Source organism: Mizuhopecten yessoensis, unplaced genomic scaffold (genome assembly GCF_002113885.1).
Source record: "Mizuhopecten yessoensis strain PY_sf001 unplaced genomic scaffold, ASM211388v2 scaffold11173, whole genome shotgun sequence".
NCBI classification, from domain to species: Eukaryota; Metazoa; Mollusca; class Bivalvia; order Pectinida; family Pectinidae; genus Mizuhopecten; species Mizuhopecten yessoensis.
In genome coordinates, this window is record NW_018408916.1 from 2577371 (window position 1) to 2592373 (window position 15003).

The 15003-nt window shown below is 35.3% G+C and overlaps 2 protein-coding genes across 2 annotated transcripts in view; one reads left to right on the forward strand and one right to left on the reverse strand.

Annotated features, from left to right (window-relative positions):
- Positions 1–5659, reverse strand: part of LOC110467413 (negative elongation factor E-like) — an 11747-nt gene extending 6088 nt beyond the window's left edge. The window contains exons 1-7 of the mRNA XM_021524567.1: positions 5534–5659; positions 3697–3769; positions 3201–3259; positions 2499–2573; positions 1513–1587; positions 903–954; positions 515–674 (exon numbers count right to left, since the gene is read on the reverse strand). Of these exons, the coding sequence (XP_021380242.1) occupies positions 515–674; positions 903–954; positions 1513–1587; positions 2499–2573; positions 3201–3259; positions 3697–3769; positions 5534–5614 (575 nt within the window). The 5' untranslated portion in view covers positions 5615–5659. The remainder of the gene's footprint in view (positions 1–514; positions 675–902; positions 955–1512; positions 1588–2498; positions 2574–3200; positions 3260–3696; positions 3770–5533) is intronic.
- Positions 5660–5869: 210 nt separating this feature from the next.
- Positions 5870–14749, forward strand: LOC110467471 (queuine tRNA-ribosyltransferase accessory subunit 2-like). Its single transcript, XM_021524660.1, has 12 exons — positions 5870–6093; positions 6698–6901; positions 7433–7514; positions 8243–8306; positions 8983–9087; positions 10810–10980; positions 11369–11468; positions 12072–12160; positions 12756–12856; positions 13150–13278; positions 13656–13781; positions 14260–14749. Exons 2-12 carry the CDS (start codon positions 6781–6783, stop codon positions 14375–14377), a joined length of 1206 nt encoding a protein of 401 aa, XP_021380335.1. The 5' UTR covers positions 5870–6093; positions 6698–6780; the 3' UTR covers positions 14378–14749.
- Positions 14750–15003: the final 254 nt, after the last annotated feature.

Genomic DNA, 15003 nt, shown 5'->3' on the forward strand with positions numbered 1-15003 from the left:
ACTTCCCACAACATGTAATGTAACTAGTACACACTTCCCACAACATGTAATGTAACTAGTACACACTTCCCACAACATGTAATGTAACTAGTATACATTTCCCACAACATGTAATGTAACTAGTACACACTTCCCACAACATGTCATGTAACCAGTACACACTTCCCATTACATGTAATGTAACTAGTACAAACTCCCCACAACATGTAATGTAACTAGTACAAACTTCCCACTACATGTAATGTTACTAGTACAAACTTCCCACAACATGTAATGTAACCAGTACAAACTCCCCACATTATGTAATGTAACTAGTACAAACTTCCCACAACATGTAATGTAACTAGTACACACTTCCCACAACATGTCATGTAACCAGTACACACTTCCCATTACATGTAATGTAACCAGTACACACTTCCCATTACATGTAATGTAACTAGTACAAACTTCCCACAACATGTAATGTAACCAGTACACACTTCCCACAACATGTAATGTAACCAGTACACACTTCTTGTCCTTCTCCATGTTGACATTGACGACATTTCCGAGGTTGGAGAAGGCCTTCCTGAGGATTTCCTCGGATACCCCATGCCCGTGGACGTAGATGGTGTTTCCTCGGGGCGGTGGCTCCTTTACCCGAATATCACGCTCCTTCTTCTCACCAAAACCTTGTACACAGAAATGGTCACAATTTGTGGAAAAACGGAGAGAAAACTGTACAAGATACAAGTATAACAATATTTACGTTAAGTTTATTACCTTTATATTGAATGCGTTGCTGACTAGTCTAATTAATATGTACAGATCTATTACCAAATATGTATGAATGGAATTCTAGTCTAGCAGGAAATAAGATATTTGTTTGACAAACAATTATACCTATAAATAACTCTTACCTCCACTGACAAAGTTGTCATAAAGTGCTCGCACTTTTTGTCTTGGGCGTATCTAGTAAAACAAAACAAAAAAGGAATCATTATGGCGCCACAACCATATATTTGTTACAAGGGTTCTGTTCACCTTCCCAGTATAGACCAACAAGTGAAGAGGTAAAACAGGCACTTTTACTTACAGCCTTGTACCTTCCCAACATCACATTAAACCTGTGATGATAAATTATTAATATATCTCTTAACATTAACAAAGAATTCGCCAACAAAAAGGTTGATAGATTTGGGGGAGATATTTCATATGCCAAGTAAATCATCTAATCAATGTTTACTTATTCAGAGGATTTTTTTAAATATTTCAACCAAATTTCTTTTTTTTCCACACGTAAACAAAAAATATAGAAAGCCTTTAATTTACAACCAAATAATTCTGATAGAAATGCTAGAAAACCCTATGATAGAATTTTTAATAGGCAATTTCTTGAATTTAATATTATGTATATTTCTTGTGTTAGATACATAATTCAATTCTCAATACATGTACATCCTCTTTGGTGTGACCTATCAGGTTATTTTCTATTTTCAAAGTTAAATTAAATTAATAAAATGCATGTACTTCACGCTCCTCTTCCTCGGGATGAGTTGCCTGAAAGGGCTGGAAACCAACAGCTGACGGAGTCTTCTCTGGGTCCTACAAACAGAAACAATATCCACCAATAACATAATTACTGCAACGTACAGATACCTGTATCAAGTGAATCCAGAATATTACCACACATTCAGTTAGGTCTCATTTTATCATTTTTTGTAAAAAGAACTAGTCTGATAATACTGGACTGGAACTTGAATCTTTTGGACACAAAATTGTTCTCAGCAGCATCCACTCTTAATATCGTTATACTGCATTAATATAAATATTTTTTCTATGATTCAGACGATATTTTTATATACAGTATTTCACTACAATGTATTGGGAAATTTACTAATGCAATTTTATAACTTCTTTATTTTCTTATATAAAGTATACTCGGAAAAAGCTAAAGGCTGATTTAAATACATTCATATTTAAGTGTGCCCTCCCCGAGAAGGAAATATGGAAATAGAAATAGTCCGAAATACCATACTTGATAGAAATGTACAACTACAAATGATGGTTATTTATATACCCTATTAAGTTTTAAAGGAATGGCAGGAAGAATAACTGTCAAATAAGACCTATAATGCTCAAGAAGGGAAACAACTCTGTAAATTAAAAGTAAATTGTATGGTTAACATCATGCAATGATGCAAACTGATAATGTACAAAGTTTCTCTGAATTATGTACAAAATTTAAGAACTCAAAATATGTTAAAAAGAAAAAGAAATAGAAATTTTGTATCAAACAATTACCTTACAAACTGATCATGATAAAGTGCACAAAGTTTCATTAAAATCAATGCATACATGTATCTCAAGGACGATTAGTCCATCAAAACTTGTGTCTAAAACTAGATGAGCTGACATCCTGAAACCAGTGTACAAATAAAGAAATGTATACAAATTTAACAAGAGCATTTACTGGTACAAAAAAAATGTATTCTTATCTGTAGATCAATACTTACCTTGAGTTTCTTTTCCATAAACTTGGTGCGTTTGAAGCTATGTTTGTCTTGACTATCAGAAGCAATCTTGATTGCCTGGATTGTACGATTTAATTGATACAGTTAGGTAATCATTGTTTTAAATTCCAATTATAGGCGAAAAACATAAAACAAGTCAGTCACATAAAAACGTCTACAGCAGATATTTTCAAAAGGGTCAATTTGGTCACGACTCAAACGATAACCAAAGATTACTGCACCGACATGTATAATCATTAATGTAACTCAATGACACTAGAAACTGAATTCTCCAAATAGTTGCCCATCATAAAGTTTGTCTTTATGTCAAACAAATATCAAAACTTCAAATTGTCTAGAGAAACCAACCCTTATGCGTATTTGCCAACTCTCCCAATTTCGGAGAAAGCCTCCCGAATTAAGACCCTAAAATTGAACATTTTTAACAAGTAGAATTGCTAAATTCTTCCTATATTCTAAGATCTGTTTCTTTCATCTGAAAGAACATCTCAAAAGATGTCATTTTGAAGTGTTATTTATCCCTAAGGGAAACATACAAACATTTATTTTTAGGTTTTTAATTTTGAGCATACAAAATCTCCATCATGGCAAACAGTTGACAAGTATGCTTGTGTACTTTTAAGTGCCATTCTATATATCATACGATTTTTATACTCTTCACAAAATTAGAATGAGGAAACTTACACCTGACTTCAACAACTTCTTCGCTTGTTCTTTAGCATCTTCAGCTGACTCAGGGGCAGCTACAAAATACAATGTACTACGGTAATAATCTGTTCCTCAGGTCAAAGATATATCAGTGATCAAGATTTAAACCTGTTGTTATATTCGCATGTACTAGATCCTTTATGTCCTCCTATGAAACAAGGATTATAAATTATAGTTCACACACACACACAAATGAAAGTCACTTAAAACAGGGTTAGCTTGGTAAAGAGGCAGAGTTCATCTGTTTGTACAATAGAAAGTGGAAGCTAAATGTCAAATATCTATTGTGGACAACTTATATGATGGATCTGAATACTGATAACGAGAAACATCATATATGTCTGGAACCACACTAATTTGTTGTTTTAAAAAAAAATCAAAAAAATCTGTTATTTCATTCATATACATATACCTATGTTAAAAGTTGAAAATTGTCACAACATTTTATCTTTCACCTCGTTCTAATGCTTACGTCTTTTAGCTGGTTGCTGTGCTGGCACTTCCCTTTCTGGTTTGGCTGTTTTCAATGCTTGAAGTATTTTTTTCTGAAAGATTAAACATGTGACGTCATTTCTTTACTAAAGTAATGCAATCTTATTGAATGGAGTATTTGATACATTCACTTTGTTCTATCATTTCGTTGACATATATATACAGATATATGTATCAAAGAGATGGTTTAAATCATGTCTGTAACATGGAAAGGAAACAGCAATAAGGCCAGACCAGGATTCAAACCTGGAACCTCCAAACTGGAGATGAATGCTCTGACTGAACTACCTGGTCACCAACAGTCACTTGGCTCAGTCCCTCTGTATATATACCTCCCTACTTCTTCTTAGTCTTTCACCCTTAGACATCACTACTTACAGCCTAGGGTCGGATTTTCCCTTAGGAAGCGTGTACATACAGTTACCATTTGAAACAAGGGTTAGTCACAGGCACCACTGTGACTGGTGATAGAAAATTAAATGGAACAAGGCCAGACTGGGATTTGAACCTGAAACCTCTGACTTCTATATGGATGCTCTAACCAATCAACTGGTGTGTCATGGTCACAGTGGAGTTGTGCGTCTAAACTGCACTTGTTGAAGTCTTTATACCTATATCAAGATGTCTTAATTAGTCAACCCGAACTTCAAGTATTAACTTTTTCAAACCTAGCTGTCTATACAGAGTACAATTTATGTTACCAGCTAGGAGGTTAAGGTGAATGTGATCCTATGTACGATTAAAGTCTGCCACAGTTATCAAAAAAAAAAAATCACTATTATCTCACTCTAAAAGGATCTTATATAAATAGTTAATAGTTGCTAATCCCTACCTCAACAGCTGATTGTGAGAGGGGCTTTTCTACCTTAAATAAAATGAATCAAAACAGAACAGAGAAACTGACTGTGTAACAAGATAATCAATCCCCTGCTCATCATTTCAATGGAAGGTGCCTCAACAACTGAGTTTGACCTCAGAAGCTGTCTGGACACTGAGATGGGCCAGCCATAAGCCCAGGAGGATTTCCTTCACCTAGGAAACATTAGTGTTAGTATAATATTAGGGGGGGGGGGGGGGGGGGGGGGGGACTTATTGAAAAACTGTAAGGAAAGGATGTACCAAAGTGTGCTTTTGAAGTAACAGTGTTTAGTGCTTTGTTTATAATATAAACTGGTGTGAAGTAATAAGAGAATCGTTGCAGTTGTTTAGGGAAGTGTGGTTTATGGTGTGCTCAATGTGGAGAATGCTGTAGTGTTATGTTTTTGTGAAATGTTAAGTTTTCAATTATTTATTGTATGTATGTATGTTCTGTATTTATCAACAAGTGTCAAAAATAGATTCTATTGAGAGTGAGTGTGATAGTACTAGTGCTTCTGTCATTTGAATGTAATGTTATACATTATTTGATAATATTTATTATATATAATATCCAGACAAAATACGGGACATGTTCTTTTTCAGTTAGGGTACAGTTATAACGCCGTCCGTCATTTTCTCATGTTATCTAGAATAATGTTGAATGTACAGGTGCAAGACAAACTGAGATGATGTGTAAATGCTATATAATAGTAACCTGTCTCACTCTTCTATCCCTTCACACCACACGTTATCCCTTCCACTCATTTTCCTGTCTTTCCTTTGTCTGCTGTATAACCGAACTACTCGGTAGTGAAGCGGACGTAAAACCTAGCAATCAATCAATCATATACACATACACATCGTATCATGATGCCTAGCACCTCCACAGAAGTGGGGCAACTTTCAAAAAGGGATATTGTTTCATATATCTAAGCCACAAGAATATGACATATTGGCACCTTTTTACGAAGCAGTGCATATTTTTGTCGTAATTTTTCTTCTTCATCTGTTAATCGAGCTGGAAAGTTGATATAACCCATGTTGATCTAACGACAGATTCCAGTTAAAGCTCCGGATGCAGGTTTTAAGGGATCGTTTCGTGAAATTCATCTTATAATAACCCGTAATGATAAATAAATTTATGAAACTGAAAAAACGTTAAAAATTTGCATCAAAAATCAATCTTTGCAAGCAATTTTTATTACTCTTATGCATATCACATTGATATGATTATTGAAAATTAGATATATATTGTGAAAGAGTCGCTCCCTCTGTAAACCGGAAATGACGTTTTTCACATTATAAACACACACGTGGGATGTGGTTTCGGTTTGTCTAACGAGCTCGTCTAACACAAGTGATTGTCTGTGTAACACAGTTAGTTTTCTTTAACCAAACTAATGTCGTTCAAATAAGTTTCTCATTTATTTGAGTAATCCATTTTAGTACTTTGCAGGTGCCAAGCAACTACATTATTTTGGTCTGCAGATCGAGTTCAACAGGCTTCCATATAGTTTTGGTTTGTACTGCATCTCCTGTATTGTTCTTCATTGTAATTGACGAGAGACTTTATGTGACACTAGCAATGTAAAGATGGACAAAATCGGAAAAATCTGTATAGCTCAGTAGATTGTAACAATGTATATGTCAAATTGTGTGCTGTCACTTAATGATATTAACCGAAATGTAACATGATCAGTATTAAATTATGAATTAACTCTTTATCTGTTTATGTCCCATTGTAATTTTAACATTTTAGTAACTTTGATCTTTGGTCAAAAGTTCTACCTTATGTCGTGATGTGTAAATATTAAGCACTGACAATGGTTTTCATTACACACCTAAATTATTCAAATTAAGAATGTAATTAAGCTGTACAATATTGTGATATTAATTGCGACAAGAGTTTCTACACTAACAGTTAAGTAATTAATTTAATGAATTGTAGTTTTGATGTGGATAATGAAATTATGACTTTAAATACATCAGAAGAATATGTACAATATTTAATTATATATATACAAAATAATCATGAGTATTAATTTTCACAGTTATTTTGTGTATTACCCTTAATTAAATATAGCATGTAACCTTTATGACCTTGCCCTTACATTTCATTGCAGGTCTTCACAATGATATTTGTGTCAAGATGAATATATTCTAAGTAAATCAGAAGGGAAGAGGTTGTATAAGCTACAAGACTACAATGAAGTTTGTTGTGAACAGTGTAAAGAGTGGAGGCTGTCGCCTGGGTGTGATGTCAGATTTTGGGTTACATGGTAAAAAGATTGTTGAGACCCCTATGTGTATGCTCTACACTAGGAGAGGTGAGTACAGTTCAAACACATCTATAAAACAATCATCAGGCACCCAAATATTGTATTTAAAGAAGCAAAATTTGTGATAAAGTTTCATGAACATTTCTGTACAATTTCGTCTATGATCACTGAAGTGATGAACTTGATTATGTATAGGTGTCCAAAATTAGGTCTCTGACCACGAACTTAGATAGTTCTTAGGTACTTAGCTAAATCCGTGCTCTGACCTATATTTTGACCTTTCTGATTATTACTTGTAGGTCATTTTTCCTATACTTTTGTGTTTCTCCCTATGTGATTGTCAAACTTGATATAACAACCGTCCATTTCATCCAATCAATTATTCATAAAACAAAGAAACATAATAACCTTCCAATAATCAAGCCATTCTCTTATTAAATTGACATTTAATATCAAGGTGACAGAGATGACGGCACATCAGAGTTATTAACAACTTGGGGTTCCATCTGGTTTATTAAGATTTCCTAATGTACATCATTAACAAATAGTCCATTTTAAATAATTAATTTGTTTTTACAGGCAGTGCCCCTCACTTGACAGCAGACATGCTGAAGAAAATCCAGTGGTTACCTCCCATGGCACAGATGTCTGTCACCAACATGTAATTATCTTTAATGATGTGTGTGTGGTACTTGGTAGATATTTAATGAGCCACATGTAGAAATAGATTTGACCACAAAATATTTACAACATTTTTATCACCTAGATGACAAATGATCCTCAAAACATATTCTATATGTCCTGATAGATCATATTTCGATTTGACGACAAACATTATAACGAAGTTTTTTTTGTCGTAAATGCAATTGATCAAATACAGCAACGTAACAATGATATGTGGGTCAACATAATTTTATAAATATTGTACATGTGTGTCTACTTTGGCCTTGAATGAAGGTCAAAGTTATTTATTTGCACAAATCTGACAGCCCTTCATCTTCATCACAGCAAACTACAGACCATACATTTAACTATAAGCCTTGGGGATTTTTGTTTTATCAAAAGTTACCTCAGATGACAGATACTAAATACCATCATGTACCAAGCTCACAGGCTAAAATGTTGAATTATATCCTGTATAATTCTATATCAGAATATGAAATTTCCTCTAATAAAACGTTACTGGCAGCTTATTTCAATACAGGAATTGCTGTTATTTCGCAGATTAGAAATAAACTTTTTACTGAAAGTAAGTCAGGGACAATTGTACTACTTTTGAGATGAAATAACTTAATTTTTAGGTCCATAGGAATTCATTGCTTTGCAGTGGAATTTCTTGCACTAACAACAAAACGCCAATGAGAACTTTTCTAATATATTTTTTTCCAGGATAGAGCATCATGAGGCCATAGAGGCTTACAAGCAAGGAATCGGGAAATTTGCAAATATGAAGGTATATAAATATAGAATTGTATTATTTATTATTCAAAACATTTACAGCAGTTTATTTTCTTCAGCAGAATGATTTTGACTGGGAAATCAAAATTATTGTATACCTTCCACAATAAAGTTCATAGGAATTGGGTTTTGTGGTCGGTTTTGCTGGAATCGGGTTGTCTGCATGTCGATCTGTCTGTAGACGGAAGCCTGTCTGGACAACACCTTCTACATGTTTCATCCAAATTTCTTGAAACTCCACTGATATAGTCACCACACTCTTAAGTTATGCATCTTTGCTTACTATTTCTTAATTCCAGATAATTTATGAAAGTTATGCCTCTTTTGCAAACTTGTTCATTCTAGTATACATGTGTTATGTTGAGGTTAATGGCGTCTTTTAGAAGGCTTTTTGGAAACTTTCTAAACATTGTATAACATAAATCATATTGTAACTGACTTCATTTTGGCTATTTTTATAGGGTATTAGCTTTTTCACCCCTAAGTAACCTCAGTAGACTCTACCATACGTTTATCTGGGTGAGTCCATTATGGTCTACAGTGGTGAAAGGGTTAAGTTATATGTTGGATTCTAGTTTCTTTTTTTTGCCATAATCAAAATAATATTTTTGAAGATAAAAAGCACAGTGTTAGTGTTTTACTGTAGTTTTAAATGAACTGGTTATTTTCAGGATTATATTGTATACACTGCCCTCCATGATCCCGCTACAGAGGTAATGTCAGGGCAGAATGACACAGCGACTGTGGGTGTGTGGTCAAAGTCAGGCAAGGTCAGAGTAAGTACCCACTGAATAATGGGAGTCAGAGTAAGTACCCACTGAATAATGGGAGTCAGAGTAAGTACCCACTGAATAATGGGAGTTAGAGTAAGTACCCACTGAAATATGGGAGTCAGAGTAAGTACCCACTGAAATATGGGAGTCAGAGTAAGTACCCACTGAATAATGGGAGTCAGTATAAGTACCCACTGAATAATGGGAGTCAGAGTAAATACCCATTGAATAATGGGAGTCAGAGTAAGTACCCACTGAATAATGGGAGTCAGAGTAAGTACCCACTGAATAATGGGATTCAGAGTGAGTACCCACTGAATAATGGGAGTCAGTATAAGTACCCACTGAATAATGGGAGTCAGTATAAGTACCCACTGAATAATGGGAGTCAGAGTAAATACCCACTGAATAATGGGAGTCAGAGTAAATACCCACTGAATAATGGGAGTCAGAGTAAGTACCCACTGAATAATGGGAGTCAGAGTAAGTACCCACTAAATAATGGGAGTCAGACTAAGTAACCACTGAATAATGGGAGTCAGAGTAAATACCCACTGAAATATGGGAGTCAGTGTAAGTACCCTCTGAAATATGGGAGTCAGACTAAGTACCCACTGAATAATGGGATTCAGACTAAGTACCCACTGAATAATGGGAGTCAGATTAAGTACCCACTGAAATATGGGAGTCCGAGTAAGTACCCACTGAAATATGGGAGTCAGAGTAAGTACCCACTGAAATATGGGAGTCAGACTAAGTACCCACTGAATAATGGGAGTCAGAGTAAGTACCCACTGAAATATAGGAGTCGGAGGAAGTACCCACTGAAATATGGGAGTCAGAGTAAGTACCCACTGAATAATGGGAGTCAGAGTAGGTACCCACTGAATAATGGGAGTCAGAGTAAGTACCCACTGAATAATGGGAGTCAGAGTAAGTACCCACTGAATAATGGGAGTCAGAGTAAGTACCCACTGAATAATGGGAGTCAGAGTAAGTACCCACTGAATAATGGGAGTCAGAGTAAGTACCCACTGAATAATGGGAGTCAGAGTAAGTACCCACTGAATAATGGGAGTCAGAGTAAGTACCCACTGAATAATGGGAGTCAGAGTAAGTACCCACTGAATAATGGGAGTCAGAGTAAGTACCCACTGAATAATGGGAGTCAGAGTAAGTACCCACTGAATAATGGGAGTCAGAGTAAGTACCCACTGAATAATGGGAGTCAGAGTAAGTACCCACTGAATAATGGGAGTCAGACTAAGTACCCACTGAAATATGGGAGTCGGAGTAAGTACCCACTGAATAATGAGAGTCAGAGTAAGTACCCACTGAAATATAGGAGTCGGAGTAAGTACCCACTGAAATATGGGAGTCAGACAAAGTACCCACTGAATAATGGGGGTCTGGTAAAATAGACCTACATAGATTACGTAACTAAGGTGAAATGGTAAGTATCATTTATAAAAAGTAAGAATTACGTGAATTTGAACCCTGATAAGATAATTACCCGTCTTTACTTTGATAGATCAAATGAAGTTCCAACCAGCATAATCTTACTGTTTTCTTTGCAAAACTTTTTCAACATCTAGTCATCTACATTGATCCATTAGAACGAAGCTCGAGTGTTTGTAAGCTATTGATGTAGTGTATATCAAAGTCTTTAACCAGATTTGTATGTGATACAAACCTTCAGTCAGCCTGTTGTAACTGTTGCTCTAGCTGGATGTGGAGATGTTTGTGAAGGTACAAGAAGCATTCAAGCCCGACATGTACCAGGCCCTCAGCGACGGGGACACAGATCTCAAAGCGGGAAAGAAGAGGACAAACAAGTCGGTGACAAGGACGCTGACTTACCTGGACGATATACTCGAGAGGCTGCCGAAATCTCAGGTTAGAGACAGGAACATTTTGAGCAGTTTAATGGGTTTCTTTTTATTCCCGCTTAGGAGATATACTACTTCAATACCATGCACAAGACTCTTGAGGTTGGCATGACTTTGTGCATTATTCCTGCTTGGGAGATATACTACTTCAATACCATGCATAAAACTCTTGAGGTTGGCATGACTTTCTGATACAATTCATACATTGTTTGGTTTCTTATAAGTAACAGATGAAGTTTCATCATTTTACGAGAGAGCAAATACAACGCTCTGTGGCTTTTATGAAATACCCAAGCTTCATATGTTATTAAATTAGTTACTGGTATCATACCCGGTGATAAGAATGATAGGTTATTACGAAAAGTTTTCTATTTTTTGCTTTCTTTTGAGTGTAGGTACTGAAGGATGCAGCCATATTTGGCGTGATCGAGGGAGGTAACTCTGAATTCGAGAGATGTCGTTCAGCCAGGGAAACTGCATCTAGAGATGTGGCAGGTAATGATCTTCTGTGAAAAAATGTGGTGTTTTCTAGGGCTGAAACAGTACATGTATCGCAGGACGATGCATACAATACAATGCATATCAAGATGCACATTTCTGCTTAAAAGTCAACTTTTTATTATATTTATATTTTTACAGAACTTTGACGGGTGTTAAACAGTAAATATTTTCAAAGTATATTTTTGCAAGAGTTTTAGTACTTTCGAGTATGACTCCACATGTACAGTGGACCACATCTTGACTGAAAGATTCCAAAACTATCAGTACACTTTTAAATGTTTCATGAGAAATAGATTGATATTTTTAGCATTGTCAGTGTAATACGATACAGGCAAACAAATGATTCCATACAATACACAATACAATACGATTTGGTGAATCGTTTTAGCCCTCGTGTTTACTTTTCTGATCGTTAAATGTTGTACATGTATGTACCCTATTACTAATGGAAAGGGTCAAAAGTATGCAGGGTTCATAAGGGGTTGCAATATCCCCAAATGTTATTGAGCTTCCCTATTAATTTGTCCTTAAAAATGTTGAAAGTAAAAGTAAATATATAAATAATTTAGAGCTGTTTCCTCTTTCTCATTGATACAGGATTTGTAATTGAAGGATTCCATAACCAGGGACCACAGACAGAGCTTTTCAAAATATCCGATATCAGAGATATTTTTAAGACGACATTGGTGAGTTAGTATCCATGAAGGATTTATTGGTTTAGATGTGTTGAACGAAAACAGTAATGAATACTGCGATACTTGTTTTTGTGACTTTTGTAATCTACTCCACACAGTCAGCTCTGTTCGTACCACTTTCCTGTCAGTGTTATAGATGGAAACTTTAATTTGCCATTGTTTGTTTCCTCTGTGTGTCTGATGTTCCATTACCTCAGCATTGTAATCAAATTCCATACCAAGGTTAGTACTGTAAAGGAAAGGTTGAGGTTGCTTTGGAGGTCAAAGGTGAAGGTCTTCTGGATCAGACGTACTCGGGAGGTCCCAGTCATTGCATTTTAGGGGAAACTCAACGTGCAAAATATAGGAGCAGAAGAATTTGTTCAGCATTTTACATAGAACTTCACAAAGATTTAATTCGTTAATTGTAGAAGTTGTACTATGCGCCGACCAGTTTCTATTTCTAAGCCCTTAAGGTAAAATCAGCTGAACAAATGAAGAGTAAAATTAAACAGAAATGTGATTAACATTGTTTATTGCCAAATGTTTTGTCATTAAATTTTAACTTGAAAGTCTACTTGCAATCACTTCCTTTATTCATCTACAGGAATGTCTTCCCGAGGAAAAACCACGACTGATGCATGGAGCGTTCCCACCAGATCAAGTCCTGGAGGCACTAGAGTTGGGTCTGGATGTGTTCGACAGTTCGTATCCTTCAGTGAAGTGAATTTTAAAACTGAATTTATTCTCATTTTTGAAATGCAATTTTGGCTGAATTTGAAACTTATTTTGAGTCAAGCCAGGAAATAGTACTTTAAGAAAAAAATCCTGGTAGAAGCATTCCAGTTATGATTTAAAGGTCATTTACCTGTATATTCTTCACAAATGTAAGGAATATTTCCTGGTTTCTTTGTGGTTCATTGCAGTTTTATTTCCTATGCAAATTATTGTTATTTTGGTGCTGAATTCCTTGATTTAACATCCTTGACTAAAGCCCCCAGCTATCCGTACCACGTAACAGAGAGAGGCGGTGCACTGGTGTTCGACTTTGTCCACATAGCTGACCCAGAGGATATGGACGGGAACAAGGCTGTACAAAAAGGATGGGAAATAGATCTTAATGATAAAAAGTAAACACAACCAACCTTGTCTATATAAAGACCACCTTAGAAAAGAGCAAAAGCTATTTTGATTGACAGGTGGCCTTTATAGACAGGTTAAGATATAAATGAAATCACCATTGTGAATATTCCTCAGATTGTAGCTGTAGACACGTGTTTAAGACAGGTGTCACTGATTTTTTTTTCTTTTGCACATTTTTCTAGTCCTCAGAGGTCTTTGATGTAATGATCTATGTTAACATATGTTAAGAAGTTGATATCAAACATACATTAAATTTGTTGTCCAGTCTGTTCAAACGCTTTTATCGCATGATGCCAGTCAATGTCATTTTGTATAACAGTATTGTGAGGGAATCGGATTGTAATGACACAAGTTTTATTTACAGATATTTTGAAGACTTTGGTCCTTTAATAGAAGACTGCTCTTGCTATACCTGTAAAAACTTCTCCCGAGCCTATATCAACCATCTGAGGAACACCTCAGAACTACTGGGGTCTGTGTTACTGATGATGTAAGTCAAGGCATGTTACAGGTCGATACAGCTTTCATTTAGTGCAGTAGTATTTTCATGTATTGCGATCTGAAATTTAATAGGTCTGTTGTGTTACCTAACGAAAGTTGTTTGCTGTCATGGTGCAGATTCAACTCGTTGTAAAAGTACTCATTTTACTGCAGTTAATTTGTCCAGTTTTGTAGTTATGTGAATACTGTTATTTGAGAACTTTTTCACCTCCAATCTCTTTTTTCCATTTCGTCATTGAACAAGAGGGTAATATCTAACACAAGATGAAATGAAAATTGCGAAATATAGAATTAGTTTTGAAACAATGGCATAGAATTAGTTTTGAAACAATGGCAGAGTTCAAAGGGCAAAATTTTGAAAGGTGCAAAATGATAAAATTCTTCATGAAAAATATGACATCACAAGGTGATAAATATGTCTCCTAATGAAATTTTCTATTGAAAAAATATCTACGTTTACTTTACAGACACAACTTCCAGCACTACTTCAACTATTTTGAGGCCATCCGGAGAGCTCTGGCGGAAGATAAATACGAACAATTGAAAACTCATATAACGAAACAGAAAGTCTGCAACAACAGTTGATAGTAGGCATCTGAACATCATAATGAACTCATCGAGTCAGAGACATGGGAAGACTGTACATCTATTCTGTATATTTGGTCTACAACATGTCAAGCTGTTTTATGTGTTGCCTATAAGCCTTACTGGATAACTTTTCTGTCCCACAAATTTATCAGATAATATCCTCTGAATGATAATTGATTATCAACCTATTTTAATAATTCAACTTAAATTTAAAAAAATAAAAAATAAATAAAAATGAAATGTACATGTTAAGACAGCTATGATGTACGTAAACTGTATTTAAGTTAGGAGAGGGCTTAATTAAGTTGTAAGAACTTGTGCCCAATCCTTTTTGTCATTTTCAAGGCAATAAAAATATGTTTAAACTAATCAATAGATATCTGTGACTGATCATCTTTAGTTGGGATATTTTGTTTGTCCCAAAACATGAAAGCAAGGGATATTATTTCATACTGTGAAATTATCGCTAAACTTTGGCCGAGTGATGAAACACGCAGTAGATATGGGAGTGATGAAACTCAATAGTAGTTATGGGAGTGATGAAACTCAACAGTAGTTATGGGAGTGAGGAAACTCAATAGTAGTTATGGGAGTGATGAAACGCAATAGTAGTTATGGGAGTG

Coding starts and splice junctions, on each gene's coding strand:
- LOC110467471 (XM_021524660.1), top strand. CDS start 6,781: ATGAAGTTTGTTGTGAACAGTGTAAAGAGTGGAGGCTGTCGCCTGGGT. Junction 12,161..12,755: donor ATATTTTTAAGACGACATTG/GTGAGTTAGTAT, acceptor ATTCATCTACAG/GAATGTCTTCCCGAGGAAAA. Junction 13,782..14,259: donor GGGTCTGTGTTACTGATGAT/GTAAGTCAAGGC, acceptor TTTACTTTACAG/ACACAACTTCCAGCACTACT.